The 20,496-nt window shown below is 39.7% G+C and overlaps 1 protein-coding gene across 1 annotated transcript in view; it reads left to right on the plus strand.

Moving 5' to 3' along the window:
- Positions 1 to 18,046, plus strand: part of ahr1b (aryl hydrocarbon receptor 1b) — a 90,375-nt gene extending 72,329 nt beyond the window's left edge. Inside the window, exons 7-11 of the mRNA XM_079807487.1 lie at positions 3,464 to 3,666; positions 3,795 to 3,904; positions 6,138 to 6,279; positions 7,391 to 8,909; positions 14,554 to 18,046. Of these exons, the coding sequence (XP_079663613.1) occupies positions 3,464 to 3,666; positions 3,795 to 3,904; positions 6,138 to 6,279; positions 7,391 to 8,909; positions 14,554 to 14,715 (2,136 nt within the window). The 3' untranslated portion in view covers positions 14,716 to 18,046. The remainder of the gene's footprint in view (positions 1 to 3,463; positions 3,667 to 3,794; positions 3,905 to 6,137; positions 6,280 to 7,390; positions 8,910 to 14,553) is intronic.
- Positions 18,047 to 20,496: the final 2,450 nt, after the last annotated feature.

Genomic DNA, 20,496 nt, shown 5'->3' on the forward strand with positions numbered 1-20,496 from the left:
AATAAATATCTTTTCGTCAGGTTAAATACTGATAATTGCTCACTCAAACCCCTTAATCTAAACCTCTCTACTTAAAGGTGCACTATGTAACATTTTTTCAATAAAGTATCCAAACACCCAAAGCCAGTGTTATATATTTTGTTCAGTTGAGTACTTACAATATCCCAAATGTTATTTGTAAATCGTGAGAAATTGCTATTTTACCCAAGGAACCGGGACGTGCGAGGGCGTGGCCTGTCGATGACATCATATCCGCGTTCCCCTCGGTTTCCGGTTTTATTTTGCTGAAACAGTTTGTTTTGTTTTGAACAGGCGACCTCTAGCAGACGGAAAAGTTACATAGTGCAGCTTAAACCGTTGGACTCGCACAACCGCCATGTTTGTAGTTTTTTAACACTTTTTATCCGCGTTTGTATTTCTAATCGAATCCTCGTCCAACTCACAATTGTTTTTAGGGCAATATCAGCCGTTAGAGTGTGCGTCAATCTGCACTTCGGATTCTGACCGGAAATAGTAGACCATACGGGTATCTTTGGAATACTCTTTTCAACATACTACGATTTGAGACATACTATTTTCGAATACTATTTAGGACGGATAGTATGCGAATTGAGACTAGACATGTGACGGTAATACGATATACCGCAATAATGAACATGCACGATATTGTTACCGTGGGCACTTCAAAATACCGTGAATAATTATATCTTACGAATTATTCAGATTTTTTTAATGCATTTTAAGAATACTTTACCCATCAACCGTTTAAAATGAAACGCGCACTGATATAAACAGACCCAACGTGCATGAGCCGAGCACATGGCGGAACGAGTGAAGGAGACGCACATTCACTCTCTGACAGCAGAGGGCGCTGAGGGAACAGCAGAAATGCAGCCGTTTGCCTGGTAATCCTCGTAAACAAAACGTTTTCTGTATTCGCCACGGTGCTCATAACACAACTAAATATTTAATACTTAAAGACTTAAGGCTATTCATTTTCAAACTTAAACATTTTATATTTTACACGCATTTTAATCTGGACTAAAGTACCTAGATATTGTTTGAATATGTTCTGATTGTTATTCAGTCACACACTTTACAATAAGGCTCTATTATTTAACATTAGTTTGTTCAAACTGACAATGAAAAATACTTCTAAAAAGTGTATTAATCTTAGTTAAATGTAAATTTCAGCATTTAATAACACATTATCAATATCAAAAGTTGTAACTGTTAGTGTTAATTTTGTCCCCTATTTTTAATTTAGTCTTAGTCTTAGTCTTGTGCCAAATGTCCTTGTTAGTTTTATTCATATTTAGTCATTCACATATCTTTTTTTGTTAGTCAAGTTTTAGTCGACTAAAAGTCTCGTCATTTTAGTCTAGTTTTAGTCAAAGGAAAACTCAATATATTTTGTGGCAAAATAAGTTACATAAAATATATATAACCTGCATAATGTATGTGCCACAACACCATAGCTAACTGGTTGATTTACAGCGTAGATGCCTAAAATCAGCATTAGCTTATGAGACGATGGGCACAAATATCGATTTCGATCTTGATTCAGTATGAATTCATATGTATATAGCCTACTGTACATATAAGGAAAAATAAGTTTGCCTTTTAGCACTATTTTAAACTTTTTTGGGGTTATATTATATTTGCTTGCATTCTTTACTATTCACTATTATTAACATTTAAAAATTTCACAAATAAGTAAGCAGTTATGATCTTCAATATTTTTTGTGCAACTAGACTACATGTATATTATTAAAGAGCCATACAGGCACCCAGTGGGTAATGGCATTACAAGTGAACATTTTAATTTTTCCAGCCACAAAATGGCTCTAATTTGCCTCTTTGCGTTGGAATTCTCTATTTTAACATTAATTACTACACTAATTGTAATATAAATAATACAAATATTAGAAGAAATGTTTTAAGTGGTCATTAATGGACCATAAGTATTGCACAAATAGTATTTAGTACCAAAAGATCTCCTCAAAATATTCAATAAATATTATTGAACTTAAATATAGAACATTTATTTTAAAAAATAGTTAAGGTGTATAGTCACATTTGACCATCAATGAGTATAAGTGTGACTAAATTACTGTATTATTTAATGGACCTGAGCTAACACTGACTAACAGCTGCTTTTTTAACTAACATTATCAAAGAAGAATAACTGTAAAATGTAGCTATTCATTCTTTGTTAATGTTAATGCATTAACTGGTGAGAGAGTATTGTAAAGTGTTACCTATTGTTCTTTATAACTCTTTTGCACTTTAATCTGTTTTAAATATTTGTTTACTTTATAAATTTTTGTGTATTGCTTTATTGTATTTAAATGTTTGGTTCTTTTTGTTGTAAGAAAGTTATTAAACCTGTTATAGAAGGACAACACTTTTTTTTTTTGTTGCAACAAATTTAAATATCGTGATAATACCGTATACCGTGATAAAAGATTCAGCAATTAATCGCAACATGAAAATTTTATACCGGCACATGCCTAATTGGGACGCAGCGCAAGTTTTTGAAAACGATAGCATTACCGTCTCCATGTAAACTAACAAAATGCAAATTTGGTCAAATTTGGACTTTATGCGCATGCATATTACGTGTTCAGTCTATCGGCGAACTTCTTTACAAAGTATCATCGCCATCTACTGGCCTGGCATGCACAATACAGCTTTTTTTAAGAGTTTTCGCAGATCCATGTGAATGGGGAACATTTTGACAATGGTGTTGTCTGTATGTGAAAAATGCGAAAAACGTTTCCATTTTTAGTATATTGTTGTCGTGTAAACGTACCCTGAGGCATTTGTTCTGTAGCCTTACATAAGCAGGTCTATTTTAAATCATGCATTGCACGCGGTACCACATAGTTTACAAGACTTGAAGGAAAATCTCACCCAGAAATGAAATGACGAGAGTGCCTTCCAGCCATGAGATGTGTAGTGTTTTTTTTTTTTTTTTATGTGTGTGTGTGTGTTTGACACTAAATAAATCACAGATGACATACATAAAAGACTCACTCATGGATGTCATAATCTTCACCAAAGGTTTAGTAACCAGTCACAAAATAGAAAAACTATTCAGATATGACACATTCTGGACAGGTCGTACAGCCTTCATTGATAGATGACCTAGCTTGAACTCTTGCCACATTGAGTCAGAGACAAATGATGTGGTTTCTGCCAGCAAAATCATTAGCTTCAGCTGTGTACGTACATATACGTGTATCAGTTGTGTGCGTGCATTCATGCAAATGCAATATATGGTTTTGTGTTTGTTCTGCATGCCATATTTTTTTGTTTGCTATGTTTCATTCGTTTTGTGAAAATTAAGTTAAATTGAATGCTAAGTTCTACATTTCTTTGAATATCAAATTCCACTTTGATATTTTTCACGTTATGCCTTTTTGTATAGTAAATATTTCATTGTTTGTTTTCATTTAAGGCCCTGAATATTCAAGGGCGTCTGAAATTCCTCCATGGACAGAACAGACGATTGGACGACGGAGCCCAAATGCCACCCCAGCTCGCCCTGTTTGCCATAGCAACACCTCTACAGCCTCCTTCCATAATGGAAATCCGAACCAAGAACATGATTTTTAGAACCAAACACAAGTTGGACTTCACACCAATGGCCTGTGATGCTAAGTACGATTCTTAAAGACAAATAATAATAACATGCATTGAAATGTTGGTACCCTAGTTATACTGTATCTTTGTAAGTACAATATAAAATGGTACATACATCTCGGATGTTGTTTCTCCCTGTGTTTTAGGGGTAAAATCGTTCTTGGCTACACAGAGGCAGAGCTGCGAGTTCGAGGTTCAGGGTACCAGTTCATCCATGCAGCCGATATGCTCTACTGCGCCGAGAACCATGTCAGGAGTAAGATATTCAGATTTCTTCAGATTTGTAATTTCGGAATTCAGAAAGAAAGTTCAATTTAGCCTTCAAGTTCCGGTAACCAATAATGTGATTGACTGAATAACATTAAAGGGGTGGTTGATTGCCCCATTTTACAAGATGTAAAATAAGTCTCTGATGTCCTCAGAGGGTGTATGTGAAGTTTTAGCTCAAAATACCCTCAGATTGCAGTTCGGTCTGGACTTGATCGGTAGAGAAGTAATTATGCCCGAACAGAAACTGTTCGGACCAATGAAATTGTCAGGGCGGGCTTTAGACAGATGATAAACAGTAACGTAATCATCCACGTCATCAAAGGCGCTTGGGTTGAATTTGTTCTAATCCTAAACGGAGAACTTGTTCGTATATGCATTCACCTTTACTATTTCTCTCAGAAATGATGATCGTGTGGGTAAGTACTTTGTGTATCCTTAAATTCTTTTTTTACAACACCGGAAAATATCGTTTACACTCATCTTTTTCTTCTAACGTTAGGCTACTTATTCCAGCGTGCGTGCAGGTACAGGGTTGCCAAGTTGTTACAACAAAACCCGCCCAATTGCTAACGTTCCTCAAAACTAGCCAAAAACAAGCCCAATAGCTTTCCGAGGGGGGGGGGTTCTCCGGGAAAACATCATTTTGGGGGTAAAATATGTGTTATTTTGGCAGGGCTGCCTGCTAAAAATCGCATTCCTGGGTCTGTATATCACATAATTGGGGTCGCTTCAACCCACGGACATGGCAACACAGTGCAGTTGAGTTCTGTTGACATTTGACAACTAACGTTATGCGTCGCTCCGTTGCTCTGATTGGTTGTAGGTCTATCCAATTCAGGTCTTTCCTGGTTCGGTTGAAACACGCCCCATAATCACAGCCCAACGGAGCAGTATCAGACTCAAATTCTGACTAGAATTGAGTATGACGACGTTAGGCTATAGTAGCCTACTATTTACTAGTAAATATTACAGTAATCAAACATCACAGACAATGGCAGACAGAAACCAGGGCAGCTCTGGCATAATGTCAATAACACTTCTATAAGCGACTTACAGGTTCTTTACAGTTATTGATGTAAACATCCCAAAAGTACCGAAAAAAGGTACCGTTGGGTACTTTTGTACCATTGGGTACCGGTATTTTAACCGGTACCAGTTAAAATGTGAATGGTACCCAACCCTAATTGTGACTAAACAAAGGGTGCCAATGTGAGTGTGCACACTGACGTGCAAAACAGCACGCATAAAAGCTTAATTTTTCTTTTAAACGCCTTGGGTTCGTTTTTTGTTTTGACGCGGCGTGTTAAAAACTGTCCGACCAATGAGATTGGTGCTTTTGTTCACGTGCCTGGAGCTGCCGAAGTTACAGTAAAACACGACTTGGTGGCGCTCAAACACAAAACGGTCTTGCAGAACACATTGATACGACGAAGAGGAAGTAAGTAGACAAAGAAGAAGAGCAGCTAATGCTGCTAGCCAGTTAGCAAAAGTGTGTGAATGGTTTTGCCAAGCACGTAAATACTGTCTCTCTTCTTCTTCTGTGTGACAAGCGAGTGTCAGAAGCGTAAAGCACCACCTTGTGTACCGGGAGTGCCATCGACTGAATTTGCACGTTCACTCGGCGCATCGCCAGTAAAAATCGATTGGGTGGGAACCCAAAGACGCGCCGAAAAATGCTGGCAATAAGCGCGCAATAATCGTCCTGAGGTGCACAGGCCTTTACACACTAACTGAAATTATAAAACTGAAATCATAATCAACCACCCCTTTAAGATTCAGAAGCAGCTATGTTGAACTGTCTTTCTGCTGATGCATACTGACATTGTTGCCAAAGGCTTGGTGTCTAAAATAAACTCTAGTGATACTAAAAGACATTAGCCCTGTGTGCTTAGGCAAATACTTTAACAAGTGACAGTCCTCTCATTAAGTGTGGTTCGCAGGAGGTAATTGATAATGTCAATTGTATGGGCAAGACGTGTGGCAAATCCTGATTTTTTTCTATGCTGGTTTACTGCAAGAGTGGAGGACAAAAGAGACAAAGCAAGAGAAAGTACAAGGAATGTTTTCCCATAATCCTATAGATTATGAAGTCGTTAGGAGTAGAGAGATATGTGAACTAGAGCCCTAAATCCATATCAGTAAATGAATATGGAACTAGCAGAAAAATCTGGTCTATACATTTCAACTGGGTTTACAAACTGTTGCATTGTCCATTACAGTGATCAAGACTGGAGAAAGCGGCCTGACTGTGTTTAGACTGCTTACAAAGGACAACCGTTGGAAATGGGTTCAAGCTAACGCTAGACTTGTCTACAAAAATGGCAAGCCCGACTACATCATTGCCACCCAGAGGCCGCTTGTGTAAGTATTATAAGGCTAATATCCATTTATACTTCTAGTATTCACCATGAACTATTAAATAGCATGGCAAATTAGCAATAGTTTGATGAAAGTACTTCTTATGTAGTGTTCACACTGGACGCGAATAATTCGCACTTGATTCGCGTATTGAAGTTGGACTCTTGAACATTTTGAGTTTACTCGCTTCATTCGCGCGTGAAATTCGCTTCACAACAGATGCGAATTCGTGTCATGGGAGGGGCTTCTGCCAGGAGGTTCGTCTCGTTGAGAAATGGCTGACATGGGCTGTGTTTACACGTCTTTTTTGTTAAAATTCTACTGTTAATGTGTGATAAAACGTAGTTTTAAGACTTTTCAGGCGATAATGTAGTTTAAAGCTCAAATCTGTGGTTTATTTATATAAAGAGTGCCTATTTGAACATTTGATCTGGCGTTTTCGAAGTTGTGAGCTCCAATGGATCACCAGGCGCTCAGCACTCATTAACCCCGGCGAGAGCGTGGGATCTATACCATGGATCTATAATTTGTTTCCTGGCAAATCGTTTAGGCTTAGGACAAAATTAAGTTTCATTACTTTTTTATTTATTAGGCTATTTAACTTTACGTTACCGTTGTAGCCGACCAGCACTGACTTTGAATGTTTGACTGAATTGTTTGCTTTATTTCATGTGTAGCTTATTATACCTTTTACTTATACTTTTGTATTATTGATCATACATAAACTTGCATTTAACAAAAAGAGACTGGGTTGTGTTTCATGTCAGTTAATGTTATCACAGTGATAATCATATGCACACTTGTCTAAACCAGATATTAATATACAGATTTTCTCCTCATTGTTGTCACTACTAGAGAAAGCTCCTGATTGGTTAACGCGGCACGAATATCCGCCAAAGTTCAGATTTTTCAACTTGGGCGAACGCGTCAAACGCTCAATTCGCACTTCGTCATTCATGCTGCCTCATTCGCGTGAATCACACCGCAGAATGTCTATTCGCGTCTTTGCATTGACTTAACATGTAAATCACTCGCGCGAATCGCGTTATTCGCGTCTGGTGTGAACGCACCTTAACACGTCCTCTGACACATCTTTTTTTATTCATTTATTCAGAGAAGAAGAAGGCGGAGAGCATTTGAGGAAGCGATCGATGCATCTTCCTTTCACCTTTGCTACTGGAGAAGCTATGCTGTACCAAATCAGCTACCCCATGCCAGGCTTTCCCGACACCTTTCAGGGCAAAGGCAAGAACAACAAAACCAAAAAGACCAAGGTGGACAAAAGCTCAAAGGATGATGTGGACCCAAGTTCTCTGCTGGGAGCCATGATGAGACAGGACGAGTCTGTTTATGTTTGCCAGCCTGCTATGGAGCCTAGAATGTCATTCCACAGTAGCCTCTTCAGTGAGCAAGGAGAGACGAGCACTTTCTCTTCTTCGGAGAAGGAAAGTTGGAATCCGGGGCAGAATGGTGTGACTGCAGTCTCCAAACAGGAGCCATCAAGTTTTGACCCACTACTGGCAACATTAGATTCTCTGTCCCTAGAAAATGAGGAGAGCTGCTCTAACAGCGAGCTATTCAGTGCCCTGGAAAATCTCGGACTCAACGCAGAGGACCTGGAGTTGCTGCTTCTTGATGAGAGGATGATCCAGGTAGAGATGGAACCGGATTACATCCCATCTCTGAATGATCTTCTCACCAACAACGAAATCCTCTCCTACGTCCAAGACTCACTGGAGAACCGGATAGAAGACTCGACAGATGCTCAAAACCCTGCCACAGCATTAGATTCTGTTGAACCCCCTAAGCCATGTTCCGCTTCCGAGTCAGCTCCTCAGGTTACTTCCTCACTGCTTGCTCCTCACGTCCCTTTCTGGCCACAAAAACAGATAGCACCCATAATTCATCTCTCACAGCGTATGCAGCAACATGTCAATGGCCAGTCGGTTTGCCACAAAACTGAGAGCTGGATGCAGGTGCCAATTCCTCAGGTGTCTACAACAGACTCTGAGACTCCTACTTTTAACCAGCATGATACATTGTTGGTGAACTCGGTACCAGCTGTACACAATGGTCACTGGGTCTCTGAACACACACAAGCCAACTTGAACTCTCAACTTGGTGACAAGATAACAGGAACTAGTAAAGCACAGCCACAGCAATGGCAGCACAGCCAGTTCCTTGTCCCATTACAGTATAAACAGAAAACAGTTGAGGATAGTGACACCCTTCCGAATGGGGTCTACAATGATCCCCAGTGGCATGGATACAACTTCACAGACCAATTGGTCACAAACGGACCTTGTTTTCCCAATGGCCAAAAGGCACACACACAGACATTGGGTACCCATGTTGACTGCAATATGACTGACAATTCAGAGGTGGATTTTACAATGAATAGTAGTTCAGCTGTGGATGCAGGGCAGTTTCAGACAGCCATGGCCCGGTCTTCGTCCTATCAACAGGGTTATCAGAAACAGCAGCAGCAGCCAAAGGTCGCACCCAATTATTACGCCTCCTATACCAAACAGAACTCCTCCCTGGAGCATATCCTGGGATTAGCCACACCTTCAAACCTTCCCTCATTGACAGATTATGGCTCTGAACTGACCCATGACACCACCCGCAGTAAGGTAAGAGTTAAAGAAGGATATAGTTGCACAATGCGATTTAACCAAGATCCCAAACATCCCTATCAAACTTTTTACAGGACAAACCTTATCCTTAACCACGACCCTAAGTACACTCTCAACCCCTGATTTCAGATGGTTAATGATTGGTTGATAAGAATGAACAAGCCCCTAATCCTAAAAACTTGTTTGTTTGTTTTTCCAAGACCAAGATAAGGGAAAATCAAAGGTATTGCAGTACCCCATAAGTGTCCAGTCCTGCTCCTAGTGGGCCACCTTCCATCAATTTAGCTCTAGCCCTAATTAAACACACATAAACCAGCTAATCAAGGTCTTCGCGGTTACTGGAAACTTCCGGGGAGGGTTTTGTTGGATCTGAACACTGCAGGGAAGTGGCCCTCCAGTAGCAGGATTGAACACCCGTCAAACCCTGTTGGGTATTTACATTGTCAAGTTCGGTTCTGGCATAGATGGATATCCCACTATATGGTATCAAATTGTCTTTAACATTTCATATAATGGTAAGGATCCTTCTGACTGCCTTTCACATTGCATGTGACAATTTGGATTGTCTAGGATAGTAGATATTCTGGGCTCCAATCCCTGATATGGCCCACTCCACCCCCTCCATATTTCTATCTCTTTATTTCCATTGGCCTAAATGCTCACTCTGACCTAATTGTGCTCTGTATAAGGGACCGAGGTCAAAGCTAATGTGCTGAGATTGCATAATGCACAGTGACAGACCTAAGTCTTGTCAGTCTCTGGAGAGTCGCCGTGGGGCCCCACACAGGTGGATGTTTGCTTTGCCTGCTGTGTTGCTTTATTATGGTGACTGTGGTCAAGATTGTAATCTTCAGCTTAAGAGTGTAAGCTTCCAGGTCAGCCCATCATCATCAGACAAGCTTTTCCGCTGTACTGATGGCAGCCAACTGTAGCATCTAGTCTATTGTAAAAGGGGAGCCCGAGGCTATAAACGAGAGATAGAGGAAGAGAAGCCTCCACAAAAGGACCGCTCATGCAGCAGGCAATACTCTGAGACCATGGGCCCCTGTCTGCACTCATTTATCCAGACAATCTTGCCTTTCCACATGTAGGGCACCATGCTGTTGTTCCACATATAGGGGTTGTGTTTTCTGTAGACTGCAAGCAGTGCTTGCTTAAACAATTTGTTGTTTGTGCTACAGACATGAATGATATCTAAAATCATGTGGCTTGTTGAGGTAGAGGTGTGCTATTACTTTTATACGCGTTAAGACTTATGCTGCGTTCACACCAAACGCGAATAGAGCGTCAGGAGCGAGTGATTTCAATGTTAAGTCAATGGAAAGGCGCGTTGACACGCGTCTGGAGGTCCTGCGATTCCGTGGATGGACGCGATTCCGTCTCATTCGTGCGTCCAGTTTGTGCGAATGACGTAAATTGAGCGTCTTGTGGGATAAGCCCGAGTGGTGCTTTTGTGCATTCACGCGTTTGAAGCGAATTTGCGTCTGAACTTTGGCGTCAATTCGCGCCAAAATTGATCACCGGGCGCTCATTAACCCCGGCGAGAGCTGCCTTTCCTCGGCCGGTCCTTCTGACGTCTGCCGCTGGTTCTGATGTCCTGTAGTGGTTCGTCTTGTGTGGATCTAAAGGGCGATCTTTGCTCTCATGAATCTATAATTTGCTGTCTGCCAAATCGTTTTGACTGAGGGCAAAGAGAAGTTTCATAACTTATTTTTTTTAAGGATATTTAAATATACATGCAGTGAAGATAATGTAGGAGTTGCCTGGACCACATTTGTGTAGCTATTAATGTTTAATATATTTTTATTGAAAATGAAAAGCGGCAGAGTGGTGTTTTATGACATATTTCTCCTGGAGCACCTTTAACGCGCGTCTATTTCGCTTCAAAGGCTCAATTTATATGCGCGTCCAATTCGCTGTAGACGCGCGAATGGATTCAAAATGTTCAAGCATCCAACTAGACACGGTATACACGATTTTGATGCTCTATTCGCGTTTGGTGTGAACGCAGCATTACACTTCACCCGACTGAAGGAGGGACCAAAGTCACATCTAGACCTCAAAGACTCTCATAGAGACTTGGGTTGAGCTGTTTTGACTTACCCAGTGAGTAACAAACTAGCAACATGCTAACAAATCATGCGGAAATCATGTGCAACACCCTGACATTATGGTGGTAACTTTTGCACTGTTTATGGACTCATTTTTAAGAAATGAAAATGTGAAGTGGAGCAAATTTTGCTGACAAAAAGAGAGCGGATACTATGGATAGAAAGAATACGGAAATGGGAATGAGGATGTTTAAACAGAGTGAATCATCAATGAAACGACAAAGCCAGAAAGAAAGAGAGACAATATAGTCAATGTCCAGGACTAAATTCTGGTCTTTGGGTATGTGTCTGTGTTCAGGGTCATTGCTCTCAGCTGAAAGGAGAATAGAGCTCAAATGCCCAGTCAGGCGTGAGCAGCCATGACCTACAATCCGCCATCAACATTACCTCATGCATACTAACACTGCACTTTCAAATACTAAATATCGGAGCGTTGTGATATTACCAGGGATTTACTTATCATCTGCACACCATCGGCCCCCCAAAAAATGAATGAGTTGTTACATTTCTTGAAAGCAATGTTGTATATTCTTGTAATTGCTTGTAGTCAGTATCCAGTCTCGTCAGTTCAGTGTTGATCCATGTTAAAACTCTGAGAGTTATTGCTGTTAAAAAGCTAAATCAAGTTTTTAAAGGCTATCCTAAAGATTAGCTTTGGTTACCATGTCGAATATAGTTATTTTTTGATGAGTTAGCATCTAAAAACAGCAGTTAGCGGAATTAGTTTGTATGTGATCCTGTTGAATGTATCTTCTGAAGACTTTAAATGACCCCACCAAATACAACATCTGTTGTCCAGTTAACCTCCTAAAATAAGCAATCGCTGTGCTAGTTCCATAAGCTAACAGAGAGGTAGCTAATGCTAATGAGTTGTCGTGGTTGCTTGCTGTGGATTTTGTCATTTTTGTTCTGTATTAACACTATATGACTTTCAAAAAGCTATGTTTTACGCAGAAGCCATGTTGTGGTGCATTTTATATTCAGATTTTGGACATGTTTAAGGACAATGTCTTGAGATTCACACAAACCCTGATAGATGTACATTTTTTGGACATTTTATTGCATTTCATTGGCAACACTATCAATGGCAAAATCTTTAAGTCAGAGTTTACTAGTTGTAATTACGAGTTCCACAAGAAAGAAAACGTTTTTTACTAGGGATGCACCGATATGAACATTTTAGCCGATATATAACCGATAATTCTCTATAATTGTAGGCCGATAACCGATATATTGGACGATAAATCCAAATTTTTGTAATAATTTTTGAGAGCCTGATTACCAAAACAAACGTCTCACCATTAAAAGCCATGTCCCAAGCACACAATTTTAATGTTCTCATACGTTTTTGTAGCCTGAATGACTTGCGCTGCACGTTGCTCTTAACTATTTTCCTTTTATGAAGTGATTTCAATCATATTTCAAACTATTTAAAACCCTCATGGTGAGCAGTTCACATCTGAAGGAAATAATCCATTATTTATTGGCTTTAATATATCAGGAAACTTTTCTTATTTGGGGCGATAACGATAACGTAAAAAATGTACATATATCGGCCGATATCGCTAAGGTGGCCGATATATCGCGCATCCCTACTTTTTACAAGTCGGAGGGCCAGATGTACTGAACAAATTAGCGTGAGAGCTCAATTCCATAAAAGCGCTGGTGGGACTGAACAGTTCTGCGCGTGATCTACTGACGATGTGCAAATTAAAGCAGACAGACGCAGCCGAATAATTTCCAAAAATGACCAACGCAATCTACCAGTTAGCGGCTGGTTTAAGACGTGCTTTTTGTGGTCGGTAAATAATGGCGCAAACACCAGTAGTGTTTGGTTTGGCGGCCTGTTTTAATTTTAGTTTTAGTCTAGTCTTTGTGTCAAGCTTTCATTTTAGTTTTTATTAGTTTTAGTCATGTTCATACTCTTTTTAGTCTAGTCAAGTTTCAGTCACTTAAAAGTCTGAGCATTTTAGTCTTATTTTAGTCAGAATTATCTATGTCTAGGTTTAGTCGACGAAAACTGATGACATTTAGTCTAGTTTTAGTCAATGAAAATTGTATTTTAGTCTCTTTTTAGTAATGCAATTCTATTTAACCCAGTCAATAAAGTAGTATAGACAAAACCAAAATCTTCTTTTAACCAAACCCATTTCAAACAAGGTTATCTTATTATACTATTGTTACCTTATAGACTCAAGAATACATCCAATTCAGACACGGAAGACGCTCTGATTTGAATTTACAACATATTTATTTTACCAACCAAACATGTTAAATGTCTCTTAAGGTTCGTGGTGTTTTTTCCTGTGATTTTGTGGCCACATTTCTCACCATCATTTTCCACAACACATTCCGTTTTCTTTTCCACTTCTTAGTAATGAAAGTTTTTCCAAATGTCGTTTCTTCTTTTTCTCCCGAAGACGAACCAGGACATCGGTGTCAGAATTAACTTAACTTTGTTTGTTGTCATTTACGCTAACTCACCACAGAAATAATGCAAAATAATAATAATAACGCAACTAAACAAGACAAAATAACATTTTGGTCAACAAAAACGATGAGACATTTTTGCATAGTTTTTATTTTGTAAACCACATTTAGTCTCGTTTTATTCACATTTCATTCACATTCAGTCACATTTTATTCGTCAACGATATTGCACTATACATTTAATTGTAGTCATCGTCACATGACCAGCATTTACGCTGCGTCTCGTCTCGTTTTCGTCACGTGATAAAGGTTCGTTGTCGACGATATTTAGTCATAATTTTCGTTGACGAAAGCAACACTAAACACCAGTTAATTTATGAGTGCAAATCTTAGTAAATCAACTTGCGTGATTCATTTAAATACTCTCCTCCCATAACTTTTGCGCCTGAAAGGGAAACTCCTACAAATGCAATAAGGTCAGCCGCAAAAATAACTGTGTCCACGCCTTTTCAATGCTAATTTATCTCTGCACGTCTTTAGTAAATCCTGACAGTAGTTTTTTAACACCAAAAGAGGGTTTGTGCTGGTGCAAGCTGTTAGTAAATCTGGCCCCAAATCTCATAATTACAACAAGGCGTGAACTAGGGGTGGGATAAAATCTCGATAGGGCAATATATCATTGTTGATACAATGGTGAATAGATTTTCCTGCTCCCAACATCGCTACCTCATGGCTCCTCGAGGTGGCGCTCAACACATGAATGAGGGAAACATGAACATAAGTTAACTAGCCTAAGAAAAATAGTTTTTTAACGAGATTGCCACAGCCACCTTTAAGGCCAAAGTCTGGAAAACCTGCACTTTATCACAGGCATTTTTTTTCATAGTTTCATGAAGTATCATTATAGGATTGTCTAGCAATACATATATTGATTATCGCAGAATTGCTGTATCGTGATATTATCGTATCGTGAGAAATGTATCGTGTATCGTATCGTGAGGTACCCTGTGATTCCCACCCCTAGCGTGAACGCATCTTTTCACTTTCAGCTAGGTATTTAGCTAAATACGTCTAACATTTGTTTTTTTGTTTGTTTCCAGATGGAGTCGGGCTTTATACTCAACTCCACTAGTGTGGCCTACACAGGAAGTTGTTTGGTTCCCAACGGCAATGCAGTGGCCACACCCGGCAACAGTCCCCGCCCCCTTCCTGAGCCCCTCCCACCTCCCCCAGACCCTCAGACCACTGGTTTCTACCTCTGAACACACTGAAAGATCCGTCCATAGAGATGCCATCAATCACGGGAAGACTGTCAAACAAAAGATAAAAAAAGACTTGATTTGCTTACCAACTTGAATTACATTACTTCAATTCAAATGAGCCAGATTGACCTCTGGAATATCGAATACTCCACCGAACATAATGTGATAGTATTCTCATTTATATTATGTTCTGTATACTCATTCGGATTATGTTTGGATTATTTCTTTAAGTGTCATTAATTACTGCTGCTTTGTGAGATGTAGGGAAATTGTCCAGTTGGCAGATGCAGTTGAGATAATGTATGTTTGTGCATATGTACGTGCGAGTGTGTATGGCGCCAATCGCCAGTCATTGGGCCTCATCCAATGAATGCGAGCAGCACAAATTTGTTCGTAAAATTATGCTGTAAATCGCGTCGATATACAGCTCTTACAAAACTGATTGTCCTAAAACGCAGTAAATTACTTTGATGTTTATATGAATGAACAGAAGATTTGGAGGCATATTTATTTATGGAAAAGAAAGCAAGGGTGTTACCGACTGTTTAGCGAAAAAAATATGTGAGACGTCAATAATGAAGCAGTTAGCAGTACGAAAAAGAGTGAGACTCCGCTTGTAGATCCGAACCCTTCTCACTATTACATTTTGTGAGATTAGATTTTGGAAAGATGATTCTAGATCAACTTTACAAATCAACTTACCTTTTAGAGACAGGTGTTCATGTGTATAGTGATTCCATAACCCACCCAGTCTCGCGACGAAGGCATAATAGTTTTTATTAGTCATAAAATTTGAAAATGCAATTTGTTTGTACATGTTCTATTGACTTTAAATTCCTATCAGGCATAACATTATGACCGGTGAAGTGAATAACACTGATGATCTCTTCATCTCCTGTTAGTGGGTGGGATATATTAGGCAGCAAGTGAACATTTTGTTCTCAAAGTTGATGTGTTAGAAGCAGGAAAAATGGGCAAGTGTAAGGATTTGAGCTGGTTTGACATAGGGATGCACCGAATCCAGATTTTCCGCTGGTTAAGATTCTGCCGAATCTGAAACCGAATACCGAATCCTACTCCCAACTCAGCCCATTATCACAGTAAACAGGCATAGAGTGGTGCAGTATGACAGTAAACCTGGTCACCACGAGACAAATCGGCGTTTCAAATTGAAGATGTAGCTCGACTTGAATCGCCTTCTTTTGACTGAAATACTGCCAAATCTAGACGCACCCTAGCGGCAGCAAATCTAATTTGTAGTAAGGGTCGTCTAGCAACTCTCTGTTGGCTTGCGAGCTAGAAAAAACAAACTCTGGTAAGGCCAATCACATCGTGAATAGAGTCGGTGGGCGGGCTTAACATAGCCGCGACTCTGGAAGACTTGGAGTTCAGCTTTTCTTTGAGGAAAGAACAAAGAACGGCGCTGAAGTCATTCTTAAGAAAGGAAGATTTGTTCGGAGTTTTGCCGACCGGATACAGTCAAAGTTTAATCTCTCAACTAGCTCCGCTTCACCTTCTGTGTTGCTCTGGTTGGTTGTAGCGCTATCCTATTGCGTGCAGAGGGAATTTGAAAGACAACCGTTTATCCCGCCCCTGGGATTGAGCCCTGCCAATGGTGAGTTCCCAGACCCAACATCTTGATGTGGGTCTGGCTTGTCAGGCTAAGGGTTCGGTTCTGTGGAAAAAAATTTGAAGGTTCGGCAGAAACTGAACCCCGTCAAAAAGCCCAATATTTGGCCAAATCCGAAGCTGAATCCTGGATTCGGTGCATCCCTAGTTTGACAAGGGCCAAATTGTGATGGTCAGAGCATCTCCAAAATGTGGGGTGTTCCCGGTCTGCAGTGGTCAGTCTCTATCAAAAGTGGAGAACCGGCCACAAGGTCATGGGCGGCCGAGGCTCATTGATGCCCGTGGGGAGCGAAGGCTGGCCCGTGTGGTCCGATCAAACAGACGAGCTACTGGAGATCAAACTGCTCAAGAAGTTAATGTTGGTTCTGATAGAAAGGTGTCAGAATACACAGAGCATCTCAGTTTGTTGTGTATGGGGCGGCTCAGCCGCTGACCAGAGCCCATGCTGACCCCTGACCCCGCCCAAAGCACCAACAGTGGCACGTGAGCATCAGAACTGGACCACGGACTAATGGAAGAAGGAGGCCTGGTCTGATGATCACGTGTTCTTTTACATCACGTGGATGGCCTGGTGTGTGTGTGTGTGTGTGTGGCTTACCTGGGGAACACATGGCACCAGGTGCACTATCTTGGTGCCAGATACCACAACACACCTTCAGGAGTCCATGCCTCAACGGGTCAGGGCTGTTTTGGCAGCAAAAGGCGGTCATAATGTTATGCCTGATTGGTGTATATTATAAATTTAGCAGGACTAAATCATACAACTGGTTTTGATTTGTCTCAATTGTAGTAAAATCGTGTTTTTAACATGATTAACTAATACATATTATTATGCTTTTGACATTAGACTATGTTCAGAACTTATCATCAATGCATTTCCAAAACCAGTTCAAGAACAGGTTTCTTTGGTCCATGAAAAGAGATTCCGGAAGCTTACATTGTTGAATGTGTTGAGTTTATTGTAAAGCAGTTAAAAAAAGAAAAAGAATATGGTGCTGCAAGGTGTTTAATGAATAATATTATTAATTGTTATAGTATTACGAAGTCACAGAGAAAATGAACTTCCAGGTCAGCCTCTTTGTTTTTACATTTCTTTTTTTTTATTATTCATATATATAGGCTATACTGTATTTACAGACATTTCTTATAAGAGCTTCCACTGGCTCGTCTACGGATTCAAATTTCTTTAACACTTATATGAGAAAACAATATGACAATCATTTACAAAAATCTTTAAAGAGTACAAGTTTGTAAATAGTCAAAAAAGTTATTTCATATTGTTGTAAGCACTATTTTAAAGAGCACTGCAACCTAACCAGGTTTTACTTTTTTCTCCGGCACAAGATGTAGGCTTCTATAGAGATGTTTTTTGGAGTAAATATTGTATAATTTTTTCAGGTTATGTGTTCTGTTTGTATATTTTAAGAAGTTTTACACTTTAAATGAAAAGAACATGGTGCCATACTGGTAAATTTTACTTTCCAGAATTTAAATGTTTTAATATTTGTTAAGAAATTGTCATCCATGTCAATGGTTTGCCATGTTTTTTTTTTAAGAAAATCACATTTGGATTTATTTTAATATTCTAACACACTGAAAGTAGGCGAGACGATAGGTACATATGCAGTTCTGTCTTTTGGTCATTTGACTGCTTGTTGAAATGTACAATTGGGTCCTTTAATTAAAGAATTTGTGCAATCACAACAGGTCTCACGCTATTCTTCTGAATCTTAATATGACAATATTTACAATTTTCTCTTTCTATGATCCCAATTTTTTGTTTTTTTCTTGGAGTGGGACATATTGATGGGTATTGACCATGAAATCAGACCATCCTTATTGTTCATGGAATATTGCAGTATTTATTATACAACCCCAAATCAGAAAAAGTTGGGACAGTATGGAAAACGCAAAAAAAAAAAAAAGAAGTGATTTCTTAATTTACTTTGACTTGTATTTCATTGCAGACAATATGAACACAAAATATTTCATGTTTTGTCTGGTCAACTTCATGTCATTTGTAAATATGCATCCTTTCCTGTCATTCAGACCTGCAACACATTTCAAAAAAAGTTGGGACAGTAAAGCATTTACCACTTTGTAATGTTGCCATTCCTTTTCACAACACTTAAAAGACGTTTAGGGACTGAAGACACCAAGTGATGAAGTGTTTCAGGTGTAATTTTGTCCCATTCTTCCTGCAAACAAGTCTTAAGGTGGGCAACAGTACGGGGTCTTCGTTGTCGCATTCTGCGCTTCAAAATGCGCCACACATTCTCTATTGGAGACAGGTCGGGACTGCAGGCAGGCCAGTCAAGTACCCGTACCCTCTTCCTCCGCAGCCAGGACTTTGTAATGTGTGCAGAATGTGGTTTTGCATTGTCTTGTTGAAATATGCATGGACGTCCCTGGAAAAGATGTCTTCTTGAAGGCAGCATATTATGCTCCAAAATCTCTATGTACTTTTCAGCATTAATGGTGCCTTCACAGAAGTGCAAGTTACCTTTGCCAAGGGCACTGACACAACCCCATACCATGACAGACCCTGGCTTTTGGACTTGTTGCTGGTAACAGTCTGGATGATCCTTTTCTTCTTTGGTCTGGAGCACACAGCGTCCATTCCTCCCAAAAAATACCTGAAATACTGATTCATCTGACCACAGTACACGTTTCCTCTGTGTAATGGTCCATCCCAGATGCCTCCGAGCCCAGAGAAGTCGACGGCGCTTCTGGACACTGTTAACATAGGGCTTCCTTTTGGCACAGTACAGTTTTAACTGGCATTTGTGGATGTAACTACGTATTGTGGTACTTAACAAAGGTTTGCCAAAGTAGTCCTGAGCCCATGTGGTGATATCGCTTATAGATGAATGACGATTCTTGATGCAGTGCCGACTTAGGGATCGGAGATCATGGTTGTTCAGCTTAGGCTTGCGCCCTTGTCCTTTACGCAATGAAATTCCTCCAGATTCCTTGAATCTTTTAATTATGTTATGCACTGTTGAATGTGAAATATCCAAATCTATTCCTATCTTTCTTTTGAGGAACATTGTTTTTAAACATTTCAATAATTTTCTCACGTATTTGTTGGCAAACTGGCGATCCCAACTTTGCTCCTAGAGGATTAGACCTTTCTTGGATGCTGCTTTTGTACCAAATCATAATTACAATCACCTGTTGACATCACCTGTTTCAAATCACATCATTATTTAACCATTTTACCTCATTATTATTGCTCCTGTCCCAACTTTTTTTTAAATGTGTTGCAGGTCTGAATGACAGGAAAGGATGCATATTTACAAATGACATGAAGCTGACCAGACAAAACATGAAATATTTTGTGTTCATATTGTCTGCAATGAAATACAAGTCAAAGTAAATTTTGAAATCACTTCTTTTTTTTTTTTTTTGCGTTTTCCATACTGTCCCAACTTTTTCTGATTTGGGGTTGTCTATTAATCTCTTCTCTTCTTAGATGACGTGTTTACTGGTGGCAGAGCAACCTGTCACTCACATGAGATCACAGTCTATAGAGTAGTGGCGGTATGATGTCACTTTGTAGGCAAATCAGCGGTTCGCATCATGTTGGCTGGTTGCCTGGGGGGAAAAAACAATAGGATTTTCCCATATCCTTTTGAATTATCGCAAAAAACATACTCTGTGATCAACAAAAGTTTATGATGTTTTGTCCATTCAGTAAACACAACTGAATTTTGAAGCTTAAATGCAGTCGCCAAAAGTAAAAAGCTAAAGGTCACGTCCTATAAATGGACTACACCACAGTCGACTTCCACATCACCATCACTAAGCTTCAGACAACTCTTCCAGTTTTAATCTCAAAACATTTTCCCAGAACATTTGAGTTAGAATAGTTTATAAGAGCACAAAAAAGCGGACTGTGAGGTTAAGCCTATGGGAAAATCCTGTTGGGTTTTTGTTGAGGGAACCAGTGTGATGTTAAACGCACACGCCAATATTTTTGAAAATAGGCTCATTTTCCGTCTCCCCTAGAGTTAAACCGTTGAGTTTTACCGTTTTCGAATCCATTCAGCCGATCTCCGGGTCTGGCGGTAGCACTTTTAGCATAGCTTAGCATAGATCATTGAATCTGATTAGACCGTTAGCATCTCGCTCAAAAATGACCAAAGAGTT

This window comes from Gobio gobio, assembly GCF_949357685.1.
Source record: "Gobio gobio genome assembly, chromosome: 24".
NCBI lineage: Eukaryota > Metazoa > Chordata > Actinopteri > Cypriniformes > Gobionidae > Gobio > Gobio gobio.